Source organism: Alosa alosa, chromosome 4 (assembly GCF_017589495.1).
Source record: "Alosa alosa isolate M-15738 ecotype Scorff River chromosome 4, AALO_Geno_1.1, whole genome shotgun sequence".
NCBI classification, from domain to species: domain Eukaryota; kingdom Metazoa; phylum Chordata; class Actinopteri; order Clupeiformes; family Clupeidae; genus Alosa; species Alosa alosa.
This window is the reverse complement of record NC_063192.1, coordinates 15891047-15912190: the sequence shown is the minus strand read 5'-3', so window position 1 is coordinate 15912190 and position 21144 is coordinate 15891047. Positions and strand designations below refer to the sequence as shown.

Below are 21144 nucleotides of genomic sequence, written 5' to 3'. Positions count from 1 at the left end.
TGCACTGCTCTGGATCCTGCAGCTCTGGAATGTTAAAACACTGATAAGCCTGACAGAGTTCTGCCTGCACTACAAGGAGCTCTCAAATTTTGGACACATACATCACCACCCCCACACACACACACACACACACACACACACACACACACACACACACACACACACACACACACACAGCAGAATCTGTGCCAGCGTGTCACTAACTTAGCTCCTTCGGGGCCTCCCTACCCCCACTCACCCACAGACTGCCCCTCTGTAGGGTAAAGGCCAAGACAGGAACCCTGTGGTGACCATGCAGCGTGCAGAGATAATCTGACCGTGCCACAAGGAACAGCGGCAGGAATGAATTCCTCCATCTCCACCTCTAAAGTTGATTTCATCTGATGCACCATTCAGCACCTCCTACAACTCGGGGAAGACAGGAGTAGATAGACCAGGGATTCCCAAAATGTGGTAGGTGTACCACCGGTGGTACGCAAGCTTCCACTAGGGGGTACGCAAGATGAAAAAGGCAATGTCAGAAAGGTGTTAAAAATGTTGCACATTTTGATTTTGTTATTTGTCATCATGTAGGGCAACTAATTAAACATGATGCCTGGAATGTGTCAATAGCATGTGTTATGTTTTTATGTGTAGGGTGGTGGGGGTACGCGAGCAGAGTCAGGATGTACTGTAGGTGGTGGTACGCGGGGAAAAAAGGTTTGGGAACCGCTAAGAAAGACCATTCTTGCATTATTCTTAAAGCTGGAAATCCTACAAACATTTGATATCTGATATATATCTGATATATAACATTTGATATATTTGATACAAACACGATTGCTATCTGTTCAATTGACAATGCTGAATGTTAATCTTCTACATAGGTAATCTGTGGAATTTTTTATGGTTCATGATTAAATAAAGCATAAGAATCGTATTTGTGGTTCATAGGTAATCAAATGTATGGTTCATGATTAAATAAAGGATCAGCCAGGCGTATCTTACCTGTACAGGATTAAAGTTCCCTGTACCTTGATTAAAGTTAATAATTAAGGAAAGATAAATGCAATCTCATGTTTATTCTGCCAAGCCTTTGGCTTTGCAATAACCAGGGGCAGAAAACTATGGCTCATGCAGGAACGCACGTCCAACATTGGGATTCAGTCCAATGACACTGAAGACACCCAATCCTAGCCTGGAGATTGCTCAGATGACTGAACGTGTGGAACACAGACACGGACACACACACACGGACACACACACAGCTGATGGTCTGGTTACCATTTTAGCTGTGAAGTATTTATAGGCCTGCAGACCACTGGCAACGCCATCACCACGAGACAGGGTACTGGTTTTATATCTGTGTGAGTGTGTGAGTGTGTGTGTGTGTTACCGCACACATAAACTACAGGTATGCATTGCTTTTTCCTCTTAGCAAAGACGTTCTCACATTCTTCAGTCTTCTAGGAGTTAAGTTGACAGCAGATCTGTCAAGGCTTCTAAAGATGTAAAAGTCTGACCAGAGGGCTCACGTCCAGAGACTGTTACATTTTAAAGGGTAGTGCTACTAGTCACCCCCCACCAAAACTCATTAGGGGGATAAAGTCACACCCCAGTTACCGTAATCTCGTTAATTTGGGCTATACTTGGGCCTCTTACGTGATAGCTAATCCAGCCCGGGACTATTGGGATGCCCTTAAACTAGGCTCTGATTTGGTGCCACACAGCAACCATGAAATCCTTCCCCACACAGTTACCATAACACAAAACCACTTTGTGGGTAGGTCTTGGCCAAACATACCCAGCTAACAGCAAAGTGTAGGGTATTGTGGGTATTCGGAAGCCATAACCTTGGGATGTCCTCTACCAGTAGTCTCGGAGACTGGCTGGCTTGCCAAACTGGGTTAATTTCAGACACAGCACTCACTGCCAAGTTCACTCAGTAATGAAGGAAACTACACTACCCCTAACCTTATTGAGGCCTCTTGACCTTTGGATGGAAGTTCACCCAGTGACATGTGAGACTATACTACCCAGCCTAAATAAAGTCACCTTTATGTCTGTGTTTAAGCTACAAGACAATTAATGAAGCTATGCCACTCAACAGTTATACCACCTCCCAGAGTTCATGTTAACTCAGTGACATCCAACCAACACTCAATCTAAAAGACGCCAACAGTCATTCATCTGAATGAATGTTTGACCTTCAATCACTAGGATACTCTTCTGAGGCCCGAGTTAGCAGGAAGGCCTTGTTGCATGTCTATTTGAATGTGTGTGTGTGTGTGTGTGTGTGTGTGTTCTCTCCTCACCTTGACACTCTTCTTCTCCTCGGAACCCTCTGTGAGCAGGAAGGACTCATTGCCATCAGTGCCTTCGACCCGGAGGAAGCAGTTGGTGGTGTGACCTATCCCCGAGGGGAGCACCTTATCCCACAGCATGGCGTTTATCACTGAACTCTTACCATTGCTCGTCCTGACACACACACACACACACACACACACACACACATTAATACCTTGTCTCACAATATGGGATTTACAACATTACCGTTACTGGTCTTGAAAGACACATATATAAACAGTAATATGCATGATATGCAGAACACACACAAATTCCATATTCTCAGACACACAAGCACATTAATAAAAGTGCACAAACACGTGCGTCATGATGACAGCCAGCTGTGCTGCTATATTGCCAGCTAAGCCAGTTAAAACCTTCATCTCTAAACTGCTGACTTCTATGCCAGTAAGCACACCCCCCACCCCTACAGTCTCTATGGAGAGGGAAGACGTGCGACGGCATGCTGACCTGCCAAAGAAGGTGACCTTCATGTGCCTGCGGGCCAGCACCTCCCCGATGCCCGCCACCTTGGACAGGTAACCCCGCACCTCTGCCACCTGCTCCTCTGTAGTGACTGGGTCCAGCTCCTCATTTTTGTACGTCTCTGTTTCAAACACCCACACAGATGCAGATGCATACACACACACACAAAAAGAAATAAATAAACATTATGTTATATTATATTATATTATATTATATATGTTACACATCTGGTTGTGCCTACTCTGCTCCTTCTTTTCTGTATGCGTGTGTTTTTTAAGGGAAGAGGGGAGGGCCAACACTGTCCTCAACCCACTTAGCTTATTGACTTAAAAAATCTAATACCCATTATGGCTGCTTCTGGACACAAGGTCAGTGTGGCTACTCTACGTGCCCTTCCGCGTTCACAGGCACGGCAGCTGTTCACCACTGCTTGACTTGTGGCCTGCCTGCAGTGACAGACCGGTGGACAGGACATTAGCCTGCACACGGCCTGAGAGAGTTAACCCAACGCTACACCAATCGGACTCATTTTTGAGGCGTTTTCACAATCAGATTTGGTAATCAAATTCAGTTTGACAGTACAGTACAGTCATGAGAAGGACAGATAAACACAAATGTCGTTCCCAATAACAATTCAGTATGCAGCCTTTACAGCACACTGGCAAATGCATGGTCACAAGACACCAGTTAGCATGCTAATTACCAACTGGGCTACTCTGTTAAGAGTTCTGAATGCCTTTTAGGGAGCTAGCTCGCTAGGTTTATAAAGGCTCCTTTCTGCGGTTTCATCTTTGCAGACCAGCCACAGGCCATCTGTGTGGGTCTGTCTAAAGCTAAATTCACTTTTTTTTTTTTTACATCAAAAGCTAGTCAGCCAGACAGTAGCACCGCTCTGGATTATACTCAGTCGACCTGACAGCCATGCACTTGGGGAGCGAACATGTGCCTCACATTAAAGAGACAGGAGTGGGAGACAGAGGAAGAGAGGGAGGGGGGGGGGGAGAGGGGGCGGAGAGAAAATAACAAGCAAGAAAGAGAAAGAGAAGGTAAAACAAAAAGGGGAAGAGGGAATACTAAATGACATTGAGGTTCATATGACAGATCAGCTGATGGACAGAGAGGCCTCATGTGAAAGAGGGGACACCAAAGACAGAGCGAGAAAAAAAAAAGAGAACTGCAGAACTACACAAGAGAGGGGGAACATTCCACCAAATTCCACAAGCGGAGTGGCCTACAATGTGCCCATTGGCTCCACCCACCATCCAAGAAGGCGGAGCTCTCTTTGATGTAGGCTCCCAGCTGCTCGAAGATGCCATTGATCTTCTTCTTTGCCGTCACAAAGTGCTTGAGCGGCGACGCGTTCACCTCAGCCATTAATCTCTTGTCCTTCTTGCCAATAGCGTTGCTGTTCGGTCGGGTGAAAACCAAAGACATTGCACTGTGGGCAGAAAACACACAGAGACAAGAGCATTAGAAAGATTAACGTTCACATGGTCAGTGATGAGGCCAAGACAGAATGACCTGGGTACTCGTTACGTATGATACCCACAGGAACAACACATCCATCACCATAGAAACCCACAACCAATGATTCCTACATGTGGCTGCTCCTTCCTGGAGGATAATAAGTAACTACACAAAAGAACGTGCACACACACACCTTATTGTGTCTCCTGGGGAACTACAGGAAAGGCCACAAACCCAGAGTGGGGCAGAAACAAGAGCACACATGTTGAGCAGAACAGAAGGTGGAAGTGACTCAGGCCCAAAGACACAGGCCCAAAAACGCCCTAAAATAACTGCTTGTGAAGCTGAGTCACCGCACAAGAGTGTGACCGAGCTCTAATGTCTGGAATGTCAGGGGGAGGGGGAGCAGTAGGTGGGGGACTCGCCCTTTAGGGTCAGAGAGTTCCATGACAGAGCTGCTTCCTTCAGGCTCTCTTCTCACACACTGCACGGGACTTGAGGCACAGGCTAGTAGTGTGGACCTAAACATGAGATAATCTTCTCTAGAGAGGAGGATTGTGGTTCTTCATGTCAAAGACGTTATCCCAGATACCCAGACAGCCTACACTAGCAGCAGATGACGAGCTGTTTAAGCAGGTTGAGGTGTGATACATTGCCCGTCATCCTGCCTAGATGTCTGTAAATCTAAATATATAATAAATATATGATACCTACAAAACAACAGAGTAAATGGTACTAATAAATTCAGACATCAGAACATTAACCAAGACCAAATGTTTGCTGGGAGTGCAGTTGTGGTTGAGGGCTCTGCCTTCACTTAATATCTTCACAGTGTTTCCCATACATTGACTAATCTGTGGCGGGGCGCCACAAAATACAAATCGGCCGCCACACATAAATATTCTGTGTTTAATTTAATTTAATTTAATTGAATTTAAATTAAATATAAGATCAAATCCTTGCATTGCCATTGAGCTGCGCTTTTTATGCCTTTCCTTGCCCCACTCTCTCTCGTAGCCCGCTGCCCCTCCTCTGCGTTGTGCATTTAACAAAATATTCACGATTGTTGAAGGATTGTTGTTGCAACATAGAAGCATTGCATAGAAGACGTCTGGCTAAATTGCTATTAAATCCGCTTAGCATCGATTCGTGACCATGCTGCGCTAATTTGTTCAAAACTGCTGCATTGAAGTTAACTCTGCTAAGATCTTATCACAACATAGTCGGCTACATTGAAGAGACTAAACTAAGTTAAGTTATGCAATCAAGCAGTATCTCAAAGCTAACGTTAGAATACTGTTTGGATGTCGAATTTAGCATACTTAGCCTACTTACAGCTGCATGTCAATTTCGTTGAAGGTCTCATTTTATTGACTCTGACACTGAATGTTTGCAAAATCCCATGTAAATGGAAAAGTGTTTTCCAAAATTCAAAAAGTGCTTGTCCCAAGGAGAAGTACTTAACCTTTATTTTAACTATGTAGAAAACGTTATGAATTGCATCCACACATCAGCAGCCTTTTAAACTGTGTTACAATTGCAATTCGCAAGGGTTCCCTCAAGTGACAGGCACTCAATTAGACCTATACACTACCAAGACCACCCCCCCGTGTTGTCCAAGTCAGCTACCGCCACAAATTGAATCCAATTCTGTGGGAAATACTGCTTCAGCAAACATTGTGGTGCTCAGCTAGTCAACAGCAACATAGCTAGTCAACCACTGGACACCGCTAGATAAAGTACCTGGGTTAGGACCACCTTGTGTGTCTACTGATCCTGTTTGACCGCATAGACTAGGATATGTAGTCTCTGTGGGTCTAGAAGACAGGCTTCTCTGTGGTGCTTCCACACAACAAACAAGATATTAACAATAATCTGGATCACAGTGTTTAATAAGGATAAACATCCACTGACGTTGATGGTGATGGATAATTTGGTCTTCTATAACCCGGAAGGGTTCTGTTTTAAATTCCTGAGAGCATATTGCGCACAAAGGCATAGGCCCATGCTTTCTTTGCCTGGTTGGTCTCTTTCCGTTTTGATGAGTGTGAAACTGAACTTCAGGTCTCAAACTGAACTACAGCTGAGAACAAAGCCTATTGTACCAACACAACCCAACACCCCAGCTCACCCAATGACCCCCAGCAGCCATCACTCCCACAGTGACAGATGGCTTGGAAAAGCAAAACAAACATCACTCTGGCCTAGTTTCTGGGGCCACCCAAACATGAGAGATATGAAGACATGAAGATAAATATTAGTCACAACATCACTCACCCCACCCCTGGGTTTGCAGCAGACATGGTTACCATGAACCGAAGGCTACTGTCAGTTTTTACTACTGTCGGACTTTCCCATTTGCTAGTTACTAAACTACCAGAGAGACATCAAAGTCTGTTAAAACCCATCTCACAACCTCAACCTCTACATTATAAAAATCAACAGAAAAAAAGTGACAGAAACACAAACACAGAGGTACTGTACCGCTTTTTTTTTTTTTGGGGGCATATGCCATTTCATGTGACATGCCAAAAGTGCTGCATCACCCAAAAAACAGCTGAAGAATGTAAACAAAGGCCACCGAGCAGAGGCCTACCAGTGGGGCAGGTCCACAACAGACCAAGGCCTGTTCTAGATCCAGCCCGTTGTTGGCACTTTGACGCTTTGGTGGCTGCTATGGCTCATGAGGTATGAAGGCGATGGTCGTGTGGGCACAGTGACAGCAAACTTTTTTTTTTTTAGCCACCAAGGTTTCGGCCAGCTCCTAGAGGTGGACAAATATCTCAGAAATCTGGTCTATTATCTGTGCTAGTGATGTTTATTCTGGAGTAGGCTAAGCCTCAGGCTTTCTTGCTGAGCTCAACCAGACGGTACAGAACCACAGGTTAGGCAGAGAGGGTCTGCCCCGGTTACCACAACCTGCTAAACTATCAGGCAATCGGCAACGTGAGGATATACTGCCTGACTCCACCAGTGTGTGCATCTTTGATTTCACTTCTAGTTTCTATACCACCAGCATGTTTCATGGCCTATGACCGGACAATCATAGTTATTAAACAGCCTAGCCTCTAAACTAACATAGTCAAGAAAATTAACACTTTGAAAATAAGCACAAGAACAAAGAAAGTGCATGAGTATTACAAATGAACCATAGGACTGCATAATAGTAAAAAACGTATAAATATGTTTATATATTATATATATATATATATATTATATAATATAATGTGCAGTGGTCTCTGAGTTCACCGTAAGTTATCCAAGACACAAAACGCAAAAGTTGCATTCTTACTCTTTGATCTTATACTTAATTCAGTGTGTAATCATCTTTAGCTTCGTACACACAGTTGGGGATCCGATTCACCTATTGACCTTCGCTAGTCGCCTCAAAAGTTGCGGGCGTTTCACATCGCCAACAGTTGTCTCCTGTAATCGTCAAATTTCACTAAAATTCCATTATCTCTAGTCATTGGTCTCTTCCTGTCTGAATGAGGCTTTAGAAGTCTGATAGATTCCCATACAGTTGCACTGTTTTTGGTCAGCAGCATGAAGATGAGAACTGTTAGAAATCAGAAGGGACGACCGTACAGAAACTACAGTGGATGATGGTCAACTGGAGCCACTATAACTGGTTTGTCTGTGTGTGTGTGGTGCTGGGAGTGATAGAGTAGATTACCAAACAGCCATTGCTGTGCAAATGGGCATATACTTAAGCCTTTAGGGTACTGACCAGATGGATGTGCAGTCTGTCAGAGCCTCCCCCAACCTCCACACGAACACACACACCAGCATACGCGTGGTCTCTCGCACACGCGCGCACACACACACACACCTCTGACTAACAGAAATGCAGGGGTGTCCGGTGTCTATATCTCCATTGTGACCTCAAAAATAACCCAATCAAAAGTGCACCACAGGAGTATGGGCAGTTGCTTAGCAATGTGACTGTATACACAGTAGAGACTGACGGATGAATTTAACTAGAGGGGACAGGCCAGCGGCAGCCAAAATGTGTGCAGACAAGACGAGACAAACTGTATGAGACAGGGGTCACCTTCAGAGGTGTGTGTGTGTGTGTGTGTCAAATGAAGAGAGAGAGGGACAAATATAGTATATGTGTGTAGAAAAATCAAGTGAAGTAAAAACTCTCCCTCTTTCTATCTGTCTGATCTATCTGTCTATCTATCTATCTATCTATCTATCTAAGAGAGATGTGCCTCTCTGGTCAGCGGAGATGTAAGGTAACCGTTTAGCTGAAGGTTTCTTTCCTTTGCCTGGTATCTGGCAGGCCATGATCTCAATATCTTTCTACCATATGTCTCAACACTCACACCTGCCATCTTAGGATCTGCGGACCAAGCCTCATTCCAGGTTGGGCTAAGAGATAACTATCCAGTCAACAAAGGTCTTTCAAGGGAATACCACTACGATGTTGCCTCATCCTGCAAACAGAGCATGAGCTCATTTCTTACCTAATCATTCCATGTTAATGTTTTGGTTCTTGGCAGACACTTTTGTTCAAAGTTACTTACAAGGACATCAATAAACATTGCAAACCATTACCGTGTACAGTTTAAAGTAGTTATATAGCCCAAATAGAAAATAAAATAAAAAAATAAACAATCTTAGTAATAGACTATATATGACATTACAAAGAATATGTGAGGATCGTAATACGGACATGAACATCCCATCAGGACAGAAGCTTTGTAGGTTGTTCCAAATGTTGGAGGAAACTCCCTAATATACTGGCCTGCTGAAAATCCCGGCACGCTGACAACCCCCCACCCGACAAATGTCCCGCACTGGCGGCAAAGTACAGGATAAAAGGTACCCAAATGGCAATCTTTGCGGTGCTAAACCCACACATTAACCTCTGCTGATGCAAAGAAAATAAAGTTTAGCGACACCGGCGCATCGATTTTGGCACAAAGTGTGCTCTCTACTGGGTTATCCAGCGTTCATCATGAAACTGGCTCACTATGCTGCTTGACGTATTTGGTATTTCATGTAACGAAATAAATACATATAAATAATATGCAAGTCTTTTTCGCAAGGTCCTATGAAGGACACTGCTAGGTTACATGGCATTTCGATGGTTTTCAAGCCCGGCATCCTGACGCTTCTCATCTCAACACCGACCGCATGCATGTCATTGTCCTGAAAAGAACTACGATAGCTCTATTCAGGCAAACCAATTCGCTTCCCAAAACACGAAAAACACGTGCGATTTGTAATCATGTGTCGGTGACGATGAGCTAGCTGAAAGGGCTTACCTTGATGTTCAGTGACACTCTTAAAGGAAGAAAAGAGTTGTTTTATCGGGCCTCCACGCACTTCACTTCTCGTGACCGTTCACCTACATTCCCAGAGGCAGACTGCCCACTAACCTGTGAAGTCTCTTAGCTTAGACTATCAGTTTAAAGCGCCATGGTAAATCAATCTGTTAAACTGATAGCTCGCGTTAAGCTTTCAAACGAAGCCACGGTCAAACGGGCGACTTGAATGGTTTTAATGAACAAGCCGAGAGAGCACTGGCTACGATGTCGACACGTCCAGCAACACCAGTCCAGTTGAAACTCCCATACGACGTTCTTATCAGTATCCCATTTTGGAGGCCCTACCCCCTCACAGACCCGACTCACAGCTGCTAATGAAACCTAGCATCAACAGTGAAGAGTTAACATGCTACTCCTCCCGCCTCGCTGCTAACAAGTGAAACAAGCTGTGGGTTGAGGCTGCATGGAACCCGGTCGGTCTGGCAGAGAGGTTGGCTACAGTGAATCCGTTGGATTTGCACAGTCAAGCTCAATTCATTATGTAATACCGAGGAGGATATAAAGTCTTGGCGTGAACCTCCACAGCATTGGCAAGGGCAGATCTGTTGCGGTTGCAATCCTAGAAGAGACTAGCATGGTCAGTCGTAACGTAATACTCCCCCGCCTGTATGTGCAGACATGTTCAGCAAATCGTTTAAACATTTAATTGTAATATCATAACGTTGTTATGTGCAATTCCCATTATTTATAAATTATGATTTTCTAACAGTTGTATCATAAATTACAATCTCCGCACTTAAGTGAATCTTCAGACTAGACAGCTAACGTTAGACACGTTAGAAGCTAGCTTCCAAAACATTGGAATTCAGCATCGCTAGACATTCTCTGCTATAACTTACCAGAGCCCGTTTACTTACTAAACAATCAGACTGGCTAGTTAGCCAGTTAGCTGCTCTCGGCTAATTAAGGTCAGCACTAAGAAATTATTCAAAATATACAGTTCCAGGACATATTGGGTTCAGACAACACATATATTCACTAAAGTAGCTGGCTGGCTGACAAACTGAACGTTGCATGTCACAATCTCATGTGGTTTCGAAACTAATGGTAACGTTATCTTTGCCTTGAACAGATGTGTAAGCTAATAGGTCTAGCTAACTTGGCTAGCTACTTACCAAGAAAGGGGGTGATATTACTCAAACTCTTCTTGCATCTTGACCGTGACAGTCGGAATCAGACTCGTATCCTTCGTAGTAAGATATTAGGAGCGGCAAATGAGTATCATAGCGAAAGTAAGAATGGGCGAGGCAGCTTGCTAGTAGTTAACGTAGTTATTCACTGACAATCAGCCCGCAATAACCTAACGTCAGCTAGCAAGGAAGCTGTTAACTTCACACTAACAACAAACGTTAGCAAGACATTGAACAGTTACCCAATGTCCACAGAAATGGCCAGATATACCAAATACGTTAGTCGACCGTACACACATTTACTGTATAATATAGGTAGTAATTAATTGCCCAGAAACGCCATGATGCTTGAATCTTTCTTTATCATACCTCACTGGTCACTGTCTCCGTTACTATTATACGTCATTTTCAAGCGCCAGTACGCCTCTACAATCTTTGTTTCCTAGGCAATTGATTTTTATTTTGGGCGTTAGAGAAAATCATCTAAAGCTCAACGTGGTGGTTACTGACATGGATAATCTATTCAACGCGCATGTCAACACAGCAGGTTTAATGGTGCACACTGGCTGCTGCACAGTGAGTGATGTCAGAGCCCGTTTAGACATTCTCTGATGATGTGTTTAGGTTTGTATGTAGCCTGCTGCTCCTGCCCCTGTCCTTCAATGCAGGTGGTCTGCATGGAAGTATTATGTAGGCTAGGCTACATCAGACGTGAGAGGCCCAGTGTTTTTTAGGATTTTATCATACAGCTGATTTAATCGTCTGACTTGTTTTCGATTGTTCAAGTTCAACTCTCAACTTAGACTATCAAACAGTGGTCATGCAATGTGCTTAGGCTAGGCCTATTGTATGAAGATCAACTAATGATGACAATAAGAAATATATAAACAGCACTACAAAGATAAAATAATGTAGCAAATATATATAACAAATATAGCCTAATAAACAAGAACACACCAAGAACATACATAAAACTAAATAGAAAAATAAAATTAAATAAAAAAAAAATAGCCTAAACGGTCAGTGAGAAACAATCATTTTATAATTTTCATACCAAAAGTCAACAGATTAACCAAAGGCAGTGGAAAATGCCTGATGTAGGCCTAGTTTTTCCATTTCTTTTTAAATAGGCCTACAAGCTACTGTTGGGGCAGAGCTGAACCCTTTGGGAGCTGCTTTGAGCAGTGGGCAGCATAATGTCTAAATGCCATTTCACTCTGTCCAGATCTGAATCTGGGGACTATATCTGATTAGCTGCAATATATCTAAAATCCCAACCAGGTTTATATTGAGCAAACATGTCTACAATATTTTGGGCCCAGACATTTAAGTTTCTTATAGCCTAGACCCGTGTTTCCCAAAGTGTGGGCCGCCAAGGTATTGCGAGTGGGCCGCGGGAGGTAGCCTACTTTTTAAAATTATTTTACATTTTGTAATAAAGGTTGAAATACTGTAGCCTAAAAGTTAATGATTAAATAGTTCAAATTCAAAAGTAGCTAGAGATATTTGAATTAACTATTCTTCAAACTGACGCTCATTTGACGTTGATATGGAACATATTTGATGGGGGTCATCATTGACGGATTATGTAACACTAAACTAAAGTGTGTTATAATCATCAGTTTCGATCATTCTTCTTAGTTCCCAAACAGAACTATTTCAGTCTTGTCTTTATTTAATTGTAAAGTATTTGTTTTACAATATTATTATATGACCTCTCTGATGTAAATAAAATTGCAGCAGCAGGCTAACATGGTGGTGCATTTTGATATTGTAAACATTATCGAGGAAGAGTGAAACGCAGTTTGCAGTAAAGCTACTAATTATTGGGTAAATCTGGGAGCCCCCTCTGTCCTTTGGTGCCCTATGCAGTGTGTGATGTGCGTGATGGAAGCGGCGGCACTGTGCCCACTGAATTTCCATATGACCAGTACAATAAAGAGTTCACATATTTCAGTTAATGAAACAGCTACCATTAAAAGACACACAAAGAATGTTTGCATTCTGTCTGTTTGCATTGTGTTTTCAAGAGCTTATGCTGCATTCCTGACACCTCGGAAGTCAGATTTGTCCTAGTTGGATTCTCCCAATTTCATTCCAGACGAACTTGGAAGTTGGGACATTGGAACGCCACTTGAAGTCGGAGATCCCACTTCTAAACTCGGGGTAAGTCAATCTACCCCAACTTCAAAGTTGGAACTGAAGTCCGACCTCTGACATCCGAGTTGTATGGAATGCAGCATTACAAGTAGGCTGGAAAGCCTTGCTTTTCAAGGCTTCAACATTTCTTTTGTGAGCTTATAAACTATCTTTGTTACAGCAGTCATTTTCTCACATGCCAATTTGCAATAACAATCAGATATGAATTTAACAATGTCAACACAATAGTCTCTTTAAATGTGTGCACCAATAGAGCTTTTATGATTCACAATCTTTAGTCCTATTCAAATTCCAGTCAAATAGGAGTTGAACAGCATGGCATCTAAAACTGCACTGGAACAGTTTCATAATGAAATCAAAAGTGCAAAGGAGCATGCAAATTATATAAGATTAGATTAAATTCATCTTTATCGTCATTGTGCAGAGTACAAGTACAGAGACAACGAAATGCCGTTTGCGTCTAACCAGAAGTGGGAAAAAGTAGAAATCTTGTGAATCATAAAAGGAATGATACAACCATTGGATGAATGTTGAACCGAGAAACAGACAAACTCATCATCAGTTGTATGAAGACCATGAAGGCTTCAGTAATGGCTATTCCCTTACTTCTTGCGCTGGCAGGTACGTTGCTCTCATTCATGGCAGAGGAGTCATTTTCTGAAGTAACGTATTTGACTGGAGCATTTATGTTTGGCTCTTATCACATCAACTAGATGGGTAGCCTACTGCATAGATAGATAGATAGATAGATAGATAGATAGATAGATAGATAGATACTTTATTGATCCCCAAGGGGAAATTCAAGATGGTGGGAAGAGGAGTTCAATGCAATGTATGTTTTGCGACATGCCTTAAATGTCAAAGCAGAAGCAAAAATGTGTTGCTAAACCTGTTTTAGATTAGATTAGATTAGATTCAACTTTATTGTCATTGTGCAGAGTACAAGTACACAGACAACGAAACATTAATCAGTTATTCCTACGGGTTTCCTATGGGTTACTGTAAACCTAGGCATGTTGAAAAATCAAGATGACCATCTTGTCGGACAATCTGAAGTAAACTGTACCTGTAATTTTAAGGATAGGCTATGAGAGTGAGCACACACAATCATTCACTCACACACAGACAAGGGAGACCAACAGAACGATGCAACCAATTGAGATGCATTTCGCCCCCTGGTGGAAGGTGAGGGTAGGGTAATTAAATTGTAAATGCATGAACCACAGAAGTGCTTCGGTGTGTCTAGATTCCCTTTTTAGAGATACACTACCCTCTCCAAATTTCCATGTGGAACATATATGAGGACATAAAACAATATTTATTTCATTAAATAAATAATATTAGACATACAATGTTTTTTTATTTCAGATCAACATCAATGAACCAAAATAACATTATATAATTCAAATATTCAAATGAATTGGGCTTTTTAGATGACAGGAAAAGTGTCAGTTATATTATATTCATACATAACTAATTAAATTGAGTTCACAGGTCCTTTGTGGTTGATTATAGAAAGTTATTAATTCAAAATTCGACACAAATGTCTAAATCATGCTAATGTTGTAGTTGTACTAACTCAAATATATTTATATGTGTATACCATGCCCTGTATGAAGAAATAACTCTTGACACGAGTAGGTTGTGCTCTGGGGTCCTACCTGAAGAGAGGAATCGGATGGGATTGCCAAGACCAAAAAGGCTTGCATCATGTGGTTCTGACAACCCCCAGGGACGACAAAGTACACTGTGGGGGCTCTCTGCTCAGCTCTGAGTGGATCATCACGGCTCGTCACTGTGATAAGATGTAAGATTCCAAATGTTTCTGTCCTGCTTATACTGGCTTTTACAGGTACAGTACATACTATCACTACCCTCACATATCCCCTAAAACAATGTTTTTCATTGTTTCTTTCTTGTTTCTGACACTATCCAATAGAAACCTGGAGGCCATAGTTGGAAAGCACCCCACTGGGGAAGGCCTTACTATAAGTATTCAAGATGGGGATAAGTACAAGTTTATAAACAAGAGTCCAGGCCTAGAACATGATCTTATGTTGATATAAATAGACAATAAAGACACAAATGACCTCATCACAATACCCTTGCCTAAAGAAAACTGTGCAACTCCACCTCTTTACACCACAGTTGACATTGTTGGCTGGATGACTGCAACTGTAGGCCGTTACACAGAGAAAAAAAGTAAGTTTTAACTCATTAGTTCCTTCATTGGGATACTGGAAAGCATTCAACTAAACACGTTCTCCACTCCATAGATTTCTACCATGCAAACAAACTGCAGTGTGGAAATTTGACTGTTGTTGAATGCCAGTCCCCAAGTTGCCCATATCTTCAGGACTACCAATATCAGCATCTTCTCTGTGCTATAGGCACAAATACAAAATGTGATAGCTCTCATGTAAGTTTCCACACATTTCTAGCAAAAGAACAATAATGTTTGCTCAAATAATAATTTAAGGTGGATGTTATTAGTACAATTAACTAACATGTGAATTCATTAACATAATTAATTGATAGGACACTGAACTAACCTCTTCATCTCTCTACCTCTGTCTTTTTGTAATGCTCTCTCTTTATTTGACCCAGGGGGACTCCGGTTCTAGTCTGATAAGTGGAGGAAAGCTTCATGGAGTTCTGGTCATGTCTGATGACTATTTTTGTGGTGACACTGTTGACTTCATGGACATCTGCCACACCGAATACAGAAAGTGGATCTTCACCACCACTAGACTGTAGGCGCAGAAACCCAACACATACTTTCCTACAACAGTATGTGATAATAAAGAGAGGGCAGATGTCCCTAAAAGTCGCCTGAGTTCTGACGCCTCCATCACCTTTGTGTCTAATGACTCAGAGGTTAAAACATTTAGTCTGTTCAAGCAGTAAACAGAAGCATACAATGTATTTATTCATGGGGTGGGCAGTAGAGATTGACAGGAAGTGAATGGGAGAGAGAGATGGGAGTAGGGACTTGAATGTGGTGAATGCTGTCGCTTACGCCACAGCTGTTTTTAACCACAGTGGTGGACAGGAGTTGTCTGGACAGGAGTTGTCTCTGACCACCTGTAGCTCAACTCATTGAGTTATCAGTCTGGGAACACTCAATGGCTTTGTCTCAAAACACATACTTGCACACTTCAAATACTTAGTTTAAGTATAAAGTGCAGATAACGCAAAAACTCAGTGCACTGAAAGTACCCGAATGACGGTCTAATAACGCTCAAAAAGTTCCGCAGTGGAGTTTCCTCAGACCATTTTTCACGAAGTGAATGGGGTTTGACGACACTAATCTAGGGCAGGACCATCTGTTGAGGCTGAGCTATCAAACTTCTGAGGGATGGAAATCATTGATGACACTCTTTGGTCATATAAACTTAGCACAAAAAGTAAGGAAATTTGTGTTTGGTAGATTATTTCTCCACGGTAACAATGCTATAAAATAAATCTTATACCGTTCAAAAGCCTGTTTAGTACCCTTTCAAATGGTACCCCATTTGTAAGGAACATGCACTTGTGTGATAAGCAGCAGCGCTGAGTATGTGGGTTCCACCCATGAAAAATTTGCCAAATCTTCTCTGCCATTGCCAAACAGGTTATTTTGCTGTTGCTATTTCACACTTGTTTTGAGCTTCTGGTACCCACAGGTGCTGCCAATCAAGTGCTTGATTGGCACCTGATTGGCAGCACCTGTGAGCATGCATGGGCCCTACTACTGTAAGTACAGCTATTGTTAGTAAGTGTCTGCTCCAAGAGTCAGCATGCCACGTTTGACTGATCTGGATATGGCCCTTGCGATAGGAAGCTGGTGTTTCACAAAACCAAGTTGCGGAATTATTTGGAGTGAGCCCTAGTACCATCTCCAAACTGAAGGCCAAATCTGTCTTCTACAGATTTTCAGTCAAGGTTTGCAGGACAATATGGCTGACAACTCTCTGCCCAGACAATCCGGAACAGACTGCATGCAGCCAATCTCCGGTCTCATAGGGCAGCCAGGAGTCTTGCCATGATTGCCCTTCACCATCAGGCCCGTTTGCACTGGTGGCGGCAACACGTGCACTGGAACCTGAACATGTGGAGGAATATTATGTTCAGTGATGAGTCCAGATTGTGGACTCATGGGATGGGGCTCGATGGTGTTTTATGCCCCCAACGTTGTCTTCCAGGCAGTGCTGCCACCGCTGACTTAAAGGCACCTAATCCTAAACCTAACCTTAACCCATGCCTAACCATAGTGCCTTCCAGGCAGCGCTGCCTTAAAGACAACGTTGGGGGCAAAAAACACCAAGAAACTAGCCTAGAAAATCCAGACCCTGATAATCTAGAAAGATTAAGGGTCTGGCAAAGAACAATGTAATGGCCCAACTCGAGGGGCGGCAACAAGCATGCATTTAAAAATCTCACTGCACGCAATTGGATAACACTAGACCATGTTTACTCTGAATTATTTCGGACTTCGATGCAATCGGATAACACTACGACCAATGTGTACTGTCCTCCAACGTTGCAGCGCTGTCTTCATCAGTTTAGCTGGTTTCCCGGAATGTTGGGGTAAAAGTAACGTGCATCATTGCTCTTTGCCAGAGTGTCTCGCAGAGACAATTCCATTGTGCTCTTGCGAGAACTCTGGATTTCCAGGGTACCAAGAAACTGGGATGGGATGCCATCCCACAGCAGTGTGTGAACAGGCTGGTGACCAGCAGGAGAAGGAGGTGTCAGGCTGTTGTGGCTGTGTATGGTTCTTCCACACGCTACTGAGGCTCCTGTTTGTGAAATTAATAAATTGTTAAATTCCCAAGATGTCTTTTTTCTTCAAACTTCAATCATCCAATCCATCAAACGAGTCAATGGCGGAATAAGCTGTTTGGCATTGGCAGAGAAGATTTGGCAAATTTTTCATGGGCGCAACCCACATATTCAGCTCTGCTGCTCATCCCACAAGTGCATGTTCCGTACAAATGGGGCACCATTTAAAAGAGAACAGGCTTTCCAACGGTATAAGATGTATTGCCAAAAAGAATTGTTACCACAGAGAAATAATCTACCAAACCTAAATTTCCTTACTTTTTAAGTTTATATGCATGGCTATAAAATTATGTAAATGAGTTAGTCTACAATTGTCATTTTCCCACAACTGTCACAGGCAGTCACTAAAAAAAGTGTCGCCAAAATGCAGAATTCTAGAGTTCATGTATGAACAACAGATTTGCACTTCTGGTTAGACGCAAACTGCTTTTCATTGTCTTTTTACTTCTTGTACTTCTTGTACTCTGCACAATGACAATAAAGTTGAATCTAATTTTCTAGGACCCAGTTCAATAACCTGTCCACTCCAAAACTCTACACTAGTATTAGGGTCGAATTTGTTCAATTCAAGTTCAAGTATTAGGCTATCCAAGAAGGTTTACAAAACCAATGGTTATCATGTGACAGTCTAAAAATATTAAGCCTATGCTCTGGGTCAAATTTGAGAGAAAAGAGAATATTAAAGAGTCTAGGTGGCTACTTAAACTTTAAACTAGACTGCATTTCCGGCGGGAACTGCGAAAGTGTGCTTGCCCTGGTCCGGTCAGCAACGTGAGCGGACAGTGGCATACGCTATGCTGAACCTGGCTTGATCCAGGCATTGTAACAGTGCCTTTCAATGTTGGAGCAGTGGCAATATCTCAAAAGCTCTAGGAGAGGGCTATTCAACTATTGGCTTATGGGTCGAATCACGATTTGTTGGATTTTACCTTTGGCCTGCCTTCGAATTTAGCTTCTATGACTGAGATCAAATCAATAAAATAAAATGACAGCAGTGATTGAAATGACAGCAGTGAAATGATGCGTCTTGCGCCTCAAACTGGGCTATCAGGTAACCTACAGTACAACAGAAATTATGAAATATGACCAAGGCATTAAAAAGCTGCTTGTTTGTCAGGATACTTTTTCACTGATTTATTTAAAAAAATATATGAGCTATGAGTGTGAATGTTATATATTCCATCCCACAAATTATGTTTTACTGGTTTATTTCACAAATAATCTATATAGATTTGCTCTATAAGGACCTTATGTCTGTTTGGGATTGTTTTGTGAGCCTGGGGTTGTTTTGAGAGCCTATTGATGTAGCCTATCTCAGAATAAAGGAATACTTCATATTACTCTAAACCACCGTCTGTAAATCAACTGTATACTACTGTCTACATTGCACTATATTTCTTGACCTGTCTCTGTATGTTTCATCACCTTTCTATACTTTGCCTCACATTGCAACACAGCTCAGATCTTTGGTTGCTATGAAGGCCAGTCGTTCTAAATGGATGGTTGCTATGGCCAAAGGCCAGTTCTATCTCTGCCGTTGTCAAGCGGGCATATCGTAGAATTCTGATTAACCTTATCTTAAAACATCTCTATTTTACTTAGCCCACTTCCATACAGTGGGTCCCACTAAGAAGTGGCCACTTCATTCACGCTTCCCGTGATACACACAGCAGCATTAAATTAATCTGTCACCATGCGCCTATGCCTACGTTTGCAAAACATTTTAATTTGATTCACATGAAACGTTACATTTCATGTACATGTTGACAATGAGTAGGCTAGTTTTGGTTGTTGGTGGTGCTATTGCATCCCTTAGTTATGCCTACAATGCAAGTTCCCTCAGCGATTGGAAGCTCCTGTAGACAATAGTAGGCGCATTTCAAAACATCGCGTTAGGAGTCCTTGCCACTTCTTTTTAAGCCGTCACAGGCGTGGGTGCTACTTTTAGGGCTAAAGTGCTTCGCGTGAATTACTGTTAGTAAAAAAAAAATAGCAGTCCTAAAGTTACACGTGGACGAAGTTCACGAGTGCAAGCATCTCATATCAAATGACCATGGCATTCACGGCTAAACAACATAAATCCCAATTAGCAACATAGCACTACATCTCCTCCTCCCTATAGCTAGCCACACAAGAAATTAATGATACTAAATCTCTGCTTAGCATGCTTCTCCGCTTAGCATTCTAATAACAGAAGGGGCACATTTATGTTGACCACTACAACATGACTCATTATGTCTGTAACGTTAACTGTATAAAACACTTACTTTCATAAAGGACGCACACCATCCAGCACATGGAAACCGATATTTTAGGTTCTTGGCCACAAACTCAAAACGTGTCTCTCTGACGCCCTGTTCTAGAATCTTTGCTCTGAAGGCTGTGTTGCTAAGGCAACATCAAATAAACGAAATGATAGTCTTTCAGTATTAAATGTTATGCGTGTGATTCGAATGGATGTGTGTGGTTTGCAATTAGAATAAACAAGAAATAACATTTCCAATCATTTCCCATGATAAATTACATAATATTTGCACCTTCCTTACTTGGGAATCTCACACATTATTTCAAGTAGGCTACACTAGTGAAATGTAATACAACGTTGCCACCTAAGCGTTCAGATAGTTCTAGGCTATTTAACATTAACGTGACATTGATTGTTTATTCTTTTCGTCAACTCCATGCTTTTAGGAAAACAATCTTTTTATCATAGTACCCTCTTCAATGGCGATTACCAGCTCGTTTTTTGTAACAGAGATAGCTGTTTATTATCCCTAGGTTTACAGAAACACCTGTTCATATTAATACGTAGCCTATGGAGTGCTGCCGACCACTGTTCATTACGGCCCAGAATGCCTTGCATGTCTTTACAACAAAACAACACAGTAAAACCTAAATGCCCGTAAACATATGCATTTGCATACTTGTAACATTTTTAATAATACACTCCCATCATGATATGTAACAATAATGAAAAATGTAATTTGAATACCGTCAATGTGAAAACAACTCTATTATGTAAGCTATATATAGCTACTGATCTCCTTACTATTTCAGTTTGTAAGTCAATACTATCCCATGGCAGAGCAAGGATTTCATGATTGGGCAATGTTCCCTGGAGACATTCTGTCTGCTCTCTGAGACATTGTGCATACATGGAAGGCATTGTGATAGAAGGTGAATGGTATGAGTTACCTAATACCTGGGGGTAGTTTGCCAAATGATGGAAACTTTTGGAATATTTCTTTTTTTTTTTGCCTATGCACCCTCACACTGGAGTCCCCAGTTCATATACAAAATTTGGTATCGATATGTGACAGTGTTCCTGAGATATGGACGACTTCCTGTTTGAGACTTCGCCGCCGATTTCGTTTTGGCTGTGACGGGCAAGCGCTTTCGAAAATCAAAATCCT

General features: G+C 42.1%; 1 protein-coding gene and 1 long non-coding RNA gene across 4 annotated transcripts in view; one reads left to right on the top strand and one right to left on the bottom strand.

The window, feature by feature from the left end:
* The window catches only part of mfn2 (mitofusin 2), a 29098-nt gene extending 14509 nt beyond the window's left edge, over positions 1-14589 (bottom strand). The window contains exons 1-4 of one of the 3 annotated variants that reach the window (XM_048240690.1): positions 14569-14589; positions 4071-4249; positions 2797-2932; positions 2295-2457 (exon numbers count right to left, since the gene is read on the bottom strand). In XM_048240690.1, the coding sequence (XP_048096647.1) occupies positions 2295-2457; positions 2797-2932; positions 4071-4245 (474 nt within the window). In that variant the 5' untranslated portion in view covers positions 4246-4249; positions 14569-14589. Of the gene's footprint in view, positions 1-2294; positions 2458-2796; positions 2933-4070; positions 4250-9554; positions 9825-10732; positions 11246-14568 lie in introns of those variants that run through there. The other 2 variants (XM_048240689.1, XM_048240688.1) reach the window with 2 other exon arrangements.
* Positions 9953-16388, top strand: LOC125293060. Its single transcript, XR_007193316.1, has 6 exons — positions 9953-10194; positions 12778-12913; positions 14549-14714; positions 14847-15109; positions 15184-15326; positions 15515-16388. It is a non-coding gene; the product is annotated as an uncharacterized LOC125293060 (long non-coding RNA).
* The last annotated feature ends 4756 nt before the right edge of the window (positions 16389-21144 follow it).